The sequence below is a fragment of the Phoenix dactylifera genome, chromosome 18 (assembly GCF_051530095.1).
Source record: "Phoenix dactylifera cultivar Ajwa chromosome 18, Ajwa_hap1_PhDact_Kaust_v1.1, whole genome shotgun sequence".
Classification (NCBI taxonomy): domain Eukaryota; kingdom Viridiplantae; phylum Streptophyta; class Magnoliopsida; order Arecales; family Arecaceae; genus Phoenix; species Phoenix dactylifera.
The window spans coordinates 15,008,804-15,019,406 of NC_143207.1; the positions used below are offsets into that span (position 1 = coordinate 15,008,804).

Genomic DNA, 10,603 nt, shown 5'->3' on the forward strand with positions numbered 1-10,603 from the left:
CAAAATGGTGAAGGACGGCCCCTGCACACACCCCATGACCCGTGAGATCTAGGTCTCGTGGAAGCCGAAGCTCGACAGTGCTCTGCGCAAGAAGGACCATCAGACTCTGTCATAGGCTCGCTCCATATCGAGCTTTAATGCCATGTAACACTGTTGCTGTGGAGCTCGCTGCATATCCCACATCATCTCCTGGGTTATCATGATATTGTCGAGAAAGCTTCGACCACCAACAAATGCCTCCTGCTCCGGGCAAACAAGATGGAGAAGGATAGGCTGCATCCTACCTACCAAGATCTTTGCCACCACCTTGTAAAGGGTGGTGCAAAGGCTAATGGGTCTATAGTGGCTGGGCTCAGTCGCATCACGTCACTTCGGGATCAGGATGACAAAGGTGGCCTTCCACTCATCTACCATAACTGCCGAGCTGAAGAATAACTGGATTGCCTCCACCACAGCTCTCCCAACAATACTCTAGTATCTCTTGAAGAAAAAAAGAGAAAAACCATTAGGCCTGGGGGCTTTGTCCTCCCCCAGGGCCCAAACGGCCCTCCTGATCTCAACCTCCAACACCTCCTCAACCAGCATAGCATTCTCCGATGACCCCACCTCTATGTCCAGGCGCGGGAAGACAACTCCGCTATCCAACTCCTCCTCCTCAGACCATCTTGCTCGAAAAAGATCAAACAAGAGGCGTCAGATCGAGCTTCCTCCTCCACTGAAGACCCCATGTCATCCCACAATGATCTAATCATGCTCCCCTGCCGCCTGATAATGGTAGACCTGTAGAAGAAATGGGTGTTCCTATCCCCCTCTTGCAACTACTGGACCCTATAAATCAGGTGTGACAACCTATAAACATCAAACTATAGCCTTCTAACTTAATGAGGTTAAATTTGGTCATGTTTTCTATTATAGAAAGTTAACAATTGACAGTTTCCACACAAGCCCAATCCTAATTAGATATGTAATCGTTAAATTCCATTAGGTCAAGTTGGGTGCAGTTTAACTTGCCTCTTTGCAGTCTTAGTCGCTACTAAATAATTTTTTCATTCCTCCTAGTGTTTAAAATGACATTTGCTTTGGCTCTTGTTGATATCATTAATTTTTTTAAAGTTGAGTTATATCATTTTTTTTTTTGATTGATCGGTTGCTTTACAAAGTCCTTAAGTAAATACATCCACTCACATTAAGCATCAAAATATTTGAGAAATAGCTCGATAAAATAGAAAAAGTCTCACACCGCTTCAATCTAGTATGCTTTGCTATATAGGAAGGCCTCCAATCAGCCAACTTATTAGCCTCCCAGAAGATATGCCTAATAGTATTGTGTGGACCCATATGAGTGTGTTTAGTCCCACATCAGTTATTCGCCGAGGAGATCTTAGATATTTATATAGGACTAAACCTCAAAAATACCTTCCGACTAGCCATTTTGGATGAGGTTCCGGATTCTTACAAATGGCATCAAGGGATAATTGGGTATCTGGTTATGCAATCCTCTAGTAATTTAAAATATAATTGTTCTAGAGATCTCCCTCCAAAATAATGTAAATCCGCTCATAAAATAATGATAGCATATACTAAATCCTTCCACACAGTTCTCGTTAATTCAGCCAATGGAACTTCGTATCGAATAGAGATGAGCTACCGTAAGTGCCGACTTAGAGTTCCGAATAATAAAATCTACACTAATATGACCTAGATTCTTCGTACTACCATCGAAGTTGATTTTCAGAAAATTAAAGTGTGGTCGTTTTCCAGATTTTTCTAATACCCATCAATCCCTCCGACGATCTAACCTGCATGAATCTAGAGGCATGTTGTAGAGCTCTTAATCCTATCATTCATTTCATATTTAGGTGTCATGGCAGTTCCTTTTGAAGAAATATTCTTTTATAAATATGTTATATCAAATATGAGATCATTGATGAATTTTCTAATCCGAAAATTCTCAAACTAACCGATATAGGATTTTGCTAGGCTAGGATTTGGTATTTAGGCTGCTTATGCCGTAGGGAAAAGCCCACCAACATCCATTCATACTTTTACAATGAAAAGACGTACACTTGTTCATATATTTCCTCGCTACTTGTCCTACATTACACAGGCCATATCAACCCCTTCCTTAACGCAAGCAAGGTCTAGTGAGACAAGAAGAGAGGAAGCCAAAGGAAAAGGCTAACATCGACCACACTCCAAGCCCCCGCAGCAAGGAAAGGCCTGCCGGGTCCTGGCCTGCTTCCTCTCGGAACCCAAAGGTACTGCCACGCCCTTCCGAGCGCCAGCGGCCAGAGGCCAGCCCACACGATAAGAGTCAGCAGCGCATTCACCTCGGTGAAGAAGAAAAGGTTAAAAAGAAGAGAAAGGAGGAGACTGTTTAATTTAGAGAGAGAGAGAGAGAGCACGTTGGCCGAGGAAAGCAACGAGGACGAAGAAGACCCATCGGATTAATGCAAAGGGAGACCGAGTTCCCTGCCCTGGTTTTCTGGCTGTAGCTCATGCTTCGGTTCTGGTGGCGAAGGGGTTCGGGCAGCGCAAGTCCACAAGGAAGTTCCGCACGTTAAAGGCAACCAGTATGATGTCTCAGCTCTTTATGGGAAGGATGCCGGACTCCGGTTTGACCACCCGCATCCTGCCGCTCTGAACCTCTTTCACACAAATAGAGATGCTGGTGGCACTGAAAACCATGTTATCTGATATTTTTTGTACACGATATCTTTGTGTAAATCGGATGTGCGAGAGAAATGTTATCATATATATATTTGTATGAGAAGAGAACAAAAGCACTGAAAAGTACCTTGGCAGTAGACCCTTCACCGCAAACTCCTCTCTCTCTCTCTCTCTCTCTCTCTCTCACATTGTGGACTGGTACTCTGATAGTGGTATGGCTGCAGTTTCCACTGTTGTGATGGTGGTTAAGACTTTTATGATCATTAGTGCATTTGGGTCCGTGCCCAGTTCAATGTTATTTGCATTCTCCCACCCCCACTCTCGCTCTAAGGAAGTTGCAGCAAGGAAGGGTTGCAAGAAAACATGGTATCTCGTTTTAGAGAAAGCAAGAGATAAGCTTTTCCAATAAAAAAAAACAGGAAGGGGAAAAGAAGAGAACCAAGGGCAACCATCAACCGGATTGTCTAATCTCCTTCCATGTTTCATTTTATTTTATTTTATTTTGCTTTTTTGATGAAGGCTAAATAATTGTCGGGTCATGACGGCATAAAAGCACGGATTTGCCGTTTTAAATAGTTGATTAGAGAGCTGGTCAGCATAGGTATTTAGACATACAGACATTCTTATAGAGAGAGATAGGGAGAGTTCGAGTTTGCATGTGGATTTTTCTTATATTCTTCGGTAATCTTTGAAATTACAAGCACACACTAAGAGATTCCAAGATGAAAAAAAAGGCTAAACCATCATAAAATCATCATAGCCAAATGAATAAAGGAAAGGGGGACAAAAAAACATTGCATGTCACAATACCCCCTTGCAATTTTGAAAATTGAAACACCACCATACCTAATTACATCACTAAATATAGTCATCAAGAGAAGGAGATTTGGATTGAAAGAGATATTGGCAGCTATGTGCTAGAAATCTTTTGCTGCTGGTTTTGGTCATCATTCTCCTCCTCACCTTCGGTCACCACTGACGACATATAGCTTGCTACTAGAGAATTCTCATCAGAAGCCACAATAGGCTTAGCCTGGAACTGCTGCTTGCATGCATAGCATGTAATCTGGAGCAGTGTCGAGTTGATCTGCTTCACGGCATGGTCCCGAAGGGCGTGCGCTCTATTAAGCTCCGCGTGTGCTTGATGCCTTATTCTTTTAGCATTTGCGAATTCTTGCTCAGCCAATTCTATCTGCCGCTTGGCCTGCTGCCTCGCCTCGTCCGCCAATGCCTTCTCCGCCATTGCTAGCCTCAGCTGCTCTCTTGCCTCCTCCTTGAGCCTCATGGTTGCCAATCCTGGCTCCTCTGGAGGTGGCCGATCGCCGCCGAGGCCGATGGAGAGCTGCAGTTTGGTGGCTTGTGCCTCTTCGGAGGTAGGGGGGAGAGCGGAAGAGGGGAGGCTTGCGGGCTTGGTATTGGATGGGGGCAGAAGCTGGAGCTCAATGTTGTGGGTGCCGGGCGTGGGTGAGGGACTTTGATCAGAGTGGAGGAAGATGGTGGCGGGATTCGGCATTTGTAGACCAGGCCACCGTGGTTTGCTGAAGTTGGTGCCAGTTGAGAGGCATGCAGGCTGGAGCGTCCCAAGCTCGACTCTGGCTCGGCCGCCATTGCATGCATCTTGGTGCTCTATGAAGCTCTCCACCCTGTGATGATTAAAATTGATGCCAAAGTGGAAGTGTTTCAATGGCCTGATTTGCTAATTAGTATATTCTGGCGGACAAATGCTAGAACTAGAGAAAGGGGCTGGCCATGGAAGGAGATGAAGGGTTTAGACTATTTTAGGGTCATAAAGTCTTGGATCTAAGATTTGCATATCATGAGAAGAATATAACAAAAGACAAGAAGATGATCCAAGACCACTCAATGCGTGAAAGTTTGGGCTCCGGGTTGATGGACAATAAATGGGACTGAAACCAGAAGCAAATACGAAAGCAACCAATGGAAGCAGGTCTTGGGAATTGTGTCCTGATCTCTCAAGTGCCCAATGCCTACCTTGCTTCTTTCTAATCAAAGCACTACTCAAAGGACTTGATGCTAAAGAAAATAAAACTTCACTCCTCGGAAATCAAGGTCTATCTTTACTTCTTCTTTTTTTTTCTAGAAAAAAAAATCAGCTATTGTTAGCAAAACAATCCAGCTTGGGACTCAATTTGATTCCATCATAAACTCTATCTACCTCTACTTCTTTTTTTTTGTTTGTTTTGAAGGCAAAATAAACGAAACAAGTTCTAAACTTGCAATTGAAAAAAATTGTTGCTGGATCCTGATGAGAAGCGAGTTGAAGAAATTTGTCACCTGGAAAAGACACGGCCACAGTCGCAGGAATGGCCGCGGGTGCCGCAGGTCTTGAGGTGGGCCTTGTAGTCGGACTGGACGGCGTAGGCCTTGGAGCACCTTGCGCAAACCCACTGCCGGTGGTTGCTGTGCTTGCGCCGGAAGTGCTTCTTGATGCCGACGAGGTCCCCGAGGGCGTGGCACGGGTCGTGGTGCAGGCAGCTCGGCTCCGGGCACACGAAGACCCGCTTCCGCACCTCCGCCGCCTCCCGCTTCAGCAGCTTCCACGGCACCTTGTGCCGCCGCCGGTGCATCTGCAGGTTCTGGTCCCGCTGGAACCCCTGGTTGCAGATCTCACACACATATCGATCCGACTCCAGCAACGTCCTCGGCGACAACGATATCACCTCGGCGTCGGGGTCTAACATTCCCCACCCAATCAGCCCACCAAAACATGATAATTCTTCATGAAAAATAATAATACACAGCAGCAGCTAGCGACCATCGCCATATGTTTGTTTTATTCCTACCTGGAGTGCCGGCCGGCCTTCTCTTCTTCTTTCCGGTGTTGACACCGTGCAAGGAAGGGAAGGGTTGAGGGCCGATGGAGGAGTTGGAGGAGGTGTTGATGCTGAGAGGTTGCGGCGGAGCCGGTGAAGGAGAGCCTATCATGGGTGATGCTCCTCCACTCTTCCTTCTTCTATCTATATACCTAGGTGAATTCAAATCTATGGCGTCTTCTTTCTATGGGAACCTACGTACCTCATTCATGGAATAGGGAATGGATCTGTTAATCTTCAGCGATATAAGGGTGAAGGGAAACAGATAAAGTGGAGAGAATACAGCTAGAGGTGGAAGAAAAGGTCCATCTAGGAATATATTTTTTTGGGGGGGAGTGAGTAGTTTGCAGCACTCTCGAACACACATAGGAAGGCAGCTTTCTAATAGCTTTAGGTTTAGCAGCCTTCTTTGGGATTTTATGGGGTGGTGTTGAGGCTGGAGTTGTTCTTGTGAGGGTCCGAGGGTGCTGATATACTGCTAATAAATAAAACATTTTCAGAGAGAGGGAGAGAGAGAGAGAGACGAGATGGCTTGAAACTTGAGCCCACCACAAAGAGAGGCATGGAGACAGAGAAAAAGCAACCCCACAAGGAAACAAAACCCCTCATAATTTCATCACTTGCCCATCAGTAAATTGCATGCATTAATTGAGACCTGTCCCCAAATACACGTGAGTTACCTTTTGTCCCTCAAACTCTCTCCAACCTTCAGTGCTACGAGTAGGCTACAGCTAGAATGCTGCAACGACCGGTTCTATTCTCTCCTCTATTTCCATATATACGGAAGAGTATATACTTGATGTTTGTATGAGCGTTTCGAATACGAGGGAGGAGTTGCTCCATCTGCGTGCGTTACTCTCATATAATAAATGCAACCACATGTCTCGCCTCCTCCTGGCCTACGTACTCCGTTGCTTTAATAAAACGTTTCAGTTGAGGAAAAGAAAGGAATTATTGTTCTTGGTATCTATAGGTATCTCCCATCAAATCTCTCTCTCTCTCTCTCTCTCGCACTTCTATCTTGCTGGAGTTTGGAAATCCTTGGGAAATTGGCTTAAAATGATTCCTAGGACGCAGTCATGGCCCATAACAAGTTTTTTCCCCCCCGGTCTTTGGAAGTATATAGCAATTTGCCGAAGGGGAAAATTCCTTTAATATATTCTGAGAATAGTTTAGATGTCTTTCAGCACTTTGCACCAAATGAAGCCTAATTGGCTGTTGTTGAATAATGGACATGATTTAAACATCGGCCGTCGTTATGTAATATTTTTGAGTGAATCATGTAGGAAAGAATGGCATTAGAGATGCTTTCAAAAGTGATATGCTACTTGGGGAAATAAAAGCACAAAAACTGTAGTACTTATAAATTTTAAACATCTTAAAAGATGATTCGCAGACCAAAATTGCAGTTTTAGTGAATTATTATCTCTCTCTCTCTCTCTCTCTCTTCCTTTTTTTTGATGAAAAGGGAGGCAATTAAGCCACCCGTCTTCTATTAGATAATGCAAGCATAATGAAGGAACAATTACAAGAGGAGAGGAGGTAATGTAAGTATAACCCATAATAGTCAAGGCTTTCCCTAGGTTTTCCAAGAAAAAATAGAGATGCCCTCGAGGCATTTGTTAAGAACAATGCTCTCATTGCATTCAATAACATGGTACAATCAGATTGGAAGTTCAAAAAAAAAAATTCTCAATGGATTTGGCTATATATATATATATATATATATATATACACTTGGTATCTAACCTCTCTATTAAACGAACTATGAATGAATAGCTCTTTTATGGGCAAGAATGGAGCTCAAAAACTTTCACCTGGTGGTGATCACAACTGGATTCCTTCTGAAGAAAGAGAGAAGGTGGCAAGCGACCCGGACACCAGCACTGTGTGTCATGTTTGGTGGCTGCTGGGTGTGAAAAAAGAAGCTTAGGACCCACGGAAGCTCATGCCATTATTCTTCCACCTCATGCCACCGGCTGGATTAACTTAAACCCAAAGGAGGCTACTTTTTGGTAAAAATCCCCCATGCTTTACAAAAGATAATAAACACAACACCTTGCACCATTTGTTAAGACTAGACAGGCAAGCTCATTGGTTGAATCGGCGGTGCGGTTTGATCGGAGATAGCCTTTACAATCTCATGTTGCATGGCGAAATGATTTAAATGGCCTTTCGGCGGAAAGATAAGCTATACTCCATTTTGGTGTGTTTAGTGTGGCTTGTTCTTGTAAATTATTTGGTTGTATGGGATATAGTCTATATATTCGCCTAGTTCTTCAACATGATAGGTGGATTTAGCACTTTATCCACATCTTTATTTTCAATATTTAATGTGTAAAAGTGGGATACTTCAGTACAGAATATCCTGCTAGAAAGGCTCTCTTCATCAACTAGCTCCTCTAATGGGTATTTTTCCCGCAAATGACCTAATTTCATTGGTAAATTGCAATGAGTGCTCAAAATAAGACTAGATAGTTTAACTATGCATCCCTAACTGTTAAGTATCAGTGGCTTCGAGCTAGATTAATTTTTTCAAAGCGGGATAACAGATTTGAACTTGTGGTTTGAAAGAATTCACAACTCAGGCTGTTAATATTGAAAAACTTTAGTTGTTGTGGGATCAATATTGCTGAACTGGAGAGTACAGTTCAATCACTCACCATCCCCATGTCCGTCATTAGCCGGTGATCGAATGGGTCGGCTAGTACGTAGCTGCCCATTCAATCACCTGCGACCGGTTGATGCACAGATAGAACTAAATGCTTCGCGTCAAATGCAAATTTTGAATCTTCTGCACAAAATAGTTGTAGCTTGTAAAAGGTTCATGTTTCTTTTTGAGCTTTCTAGTATGTAAAATTAGCCTCAATATCGACAATAAGAGGCCTACATATTTTTTATGTTCAAATGATCAATGGTTTACATAATACTCTTCTGTAGACAAACAAAACTCCACTAGTCTGTTCTTATTTCGGTTCATATAGTACTTTTCATTAGTTGTATAATTTATCATAATATCCATGATAAGGAACCTAGCTAGACAAATCCGTTGGTCAAATAACGAAGTAAGGTTTATATAATAGTTGTGTAGACAAACAAAAATATACTCGTTTGTTCTTTCTGAATCTGCCATGAAATTGAAGTCTTGTCATTATATATATAAGCATTTAGGATTAGAGTCGCGTTTACTTTGATTTAGTAATCAAGGAAAGGTTGGCCATTGTGTATGTAAGCTGGTATTCTGGTTTGTTTATTAGGTTGGGGGAATGGGGTCATGATGGAAGGGGGATCTCAACACATGCATCCTTGCAAAGAGAATGCTGCCGGCAATCATCCATCCTAAGCTTTCTCGACCCCGAATCTAATCATGGCCTCTTAAATTTAGCCAAAATCTTACTTCTCATCTTCTCACGGCATTTTCTTAAGCTTGATCTCTTGTTGCTTTTCTGCAACCTTGCTGTTAGATGACTTGGACTATGCCACATCTTTATCTATTTTATCTTGGGTCATGATTTAGAGAGTCGCGGAAGCACGTTGGTTGCTTTAGCTTTGGCGATTGCAGCACCTCACTTTGCAATAACAAGTGGACCTACTGAGTGTAAAGACTGGAAAAGCTAAAAACATTGAGAGCGACAAGAATGATAAATGCAGACCCAAGATTTTCTCTTTTTTTTTTGCTTGCAGCCATTACGACCACAAATCATCTCTTGGCTACAATTATGATCCCAAAGGCAATTAGAATATTCGGGCTGCTAACAATTGAGAGGCTTTGAAAATTGCTGTTTGAGAATGGGACATATTCTGAAATCATATGGTCAAATTGAGCAAATTAAATGTCCTGAAAAAGTGCTAGCTTTTTCCTTTTTTTTTTTTTAACAGAATGTATCATGTTTGGACATGATAGTGATCTTAAAAAAGGTTCAAAGTTCCCAGCTTATTAAAGGATCAAGTTCGATTCTAGTTGATCCTACTTTAACTTCTTTTTTGTAAGAGAAGATACTATAAAATAAAACTTGCATACTCCCAATACTAGCCAGTAACTGCACTCCCTCTTCAACAATTTTGCCAAACAATCCCTCTTGGGAAGCCAATAAATGAATGGCTGTTGTTTATGATGTTCTAGAGAGAGAAATGAATATTTGTATCTGATTAAGAAAGAGTAGATCTAAGACCCTTATTTAAGTATATCACTATCACGGATAAACAATTAAAAAAATATATTTAGTCTCAACTATTTATATACTGGTCAATGAATCACAATGTAAATTTACTTATGTTAATCTAATTGTAATAAATGGTAGAATCCTCTTAGATGAATGAGTTTTCATGTTCCAAATATTTAACTCCTCTTGTTGTTGGAGATTAGGTTGGGTTGATCATATTGCCTAAGTTTCAGGTTGGAGGTATTGTAATTTTACAGCACTGAAAATATATTATACATTTTGATATTAATTAAGTCACTAATACTAATTTGCTTTATTTTTGCTCTTGTTTTCTTCTTGGTGTTTAGGACGCCAGCAGCAGAATGGTAATAGATTGTTGGATATTAAGGATAAAAATACTCGTTACTCTTTAAATTTCCTTTCCGTAGGTCCCTAATCCATTTTTTTAATTTATTCTTGAAACTTAAACTCTCAGCTTCTCTTAGCTTAATTTTCTTCTCATCTCTTAGACTAAAGTTCTTTCATGGGCACCCGACACCAATATCTAGAGGATTAGTGTCAGGTTGAGAGGTTACAGTAAACATCAGTGCAATCAGTTGTTTATAGCCAGATTTATGTTCCATGATCGATCTCATTTGACAGAGAAAAGTTAAAGAGACGGCAATTGATTTCAAAGAGGTAAGAAGACAAAGAACACTTCAATATACAAAAATCCGGTATGCAGTCCGCGACCATCAAATTAGCTACAGTGCTGCTCGTAGGAGAGCTTTTTCTTTCTTTTTTTTGGCAGCAGACATAGGAGCCTTTGGAAAACAGCTTTTAAGAGATCACAGTTTAAAATGAAAGAAAAGTACTAGCAAGCTGTTGCGTAACTTTTAAAAGGAAACCAGCAAGAACTTTCCTTCTTTTTTTTTAGGCTTCCATCTTTTGCTTCTA

At 41.8% G+C, this 10,603-nt stretch overlaps 1 protein-coding gene across 1 annotated transcript; it reads right to left on the reverse strand.

Annotated features, from left to right (window-relative positions):
* Nucleotides 1–3,321: 3,321 nt before the first annotated feature.
* Nucleotides 3,322–6,055, reverse strand: LOC103706783 (zinc finger protein SHOOT GRAVITROPISM 5). Its single transcript, XM_008791007.6, has 3 exons — nucleotides 5,475–6,055; nucleotides 4,966–5,365; nucleotides 3,322–4,313 (listed from the first exon to the last, which is right to left on the reverse strand). Exons 1-3 carry the CDS (start codon nucleotides 5,614–5,616, stop codon nucleotides 3,581–3,583), a joined length of 1,275 nt encoding a protein of 424 aa, XP_008789229.4. The 5' UTR covers nucleotides 5,617–6,055; the 3' UTR covers nucleotides 3,322–3,580.
* Nucleotides 6,056–10,603: the final 4,548 nt, after the last annotated feature.

Bases quoted from the DNA above. Each gene is read 5' to 3' on its own strand.
- LOC103706783 (XM_008791007.6), bottom strand. From the start codon at position 5,616: ATGATAGGCTCTCCTTCACCGGCTCCGCCGCAACCTCTCAGCATCAAC. The intron at 5,366-5,474 runs GTAGGAATAAAA...GGGGAATGTTAG, and splicing joins AAGGCCGGCCGGCACTCCAG to ACCCCGACGCCGAGGTGATA. The intron at 4,314-4,965 runs GTGACAAATTTC...TAATCATCACAG, and splicing joins TGTGGCCGTGTCTTTTCCAG to GGTGGAGAGCTTCATAGAGC.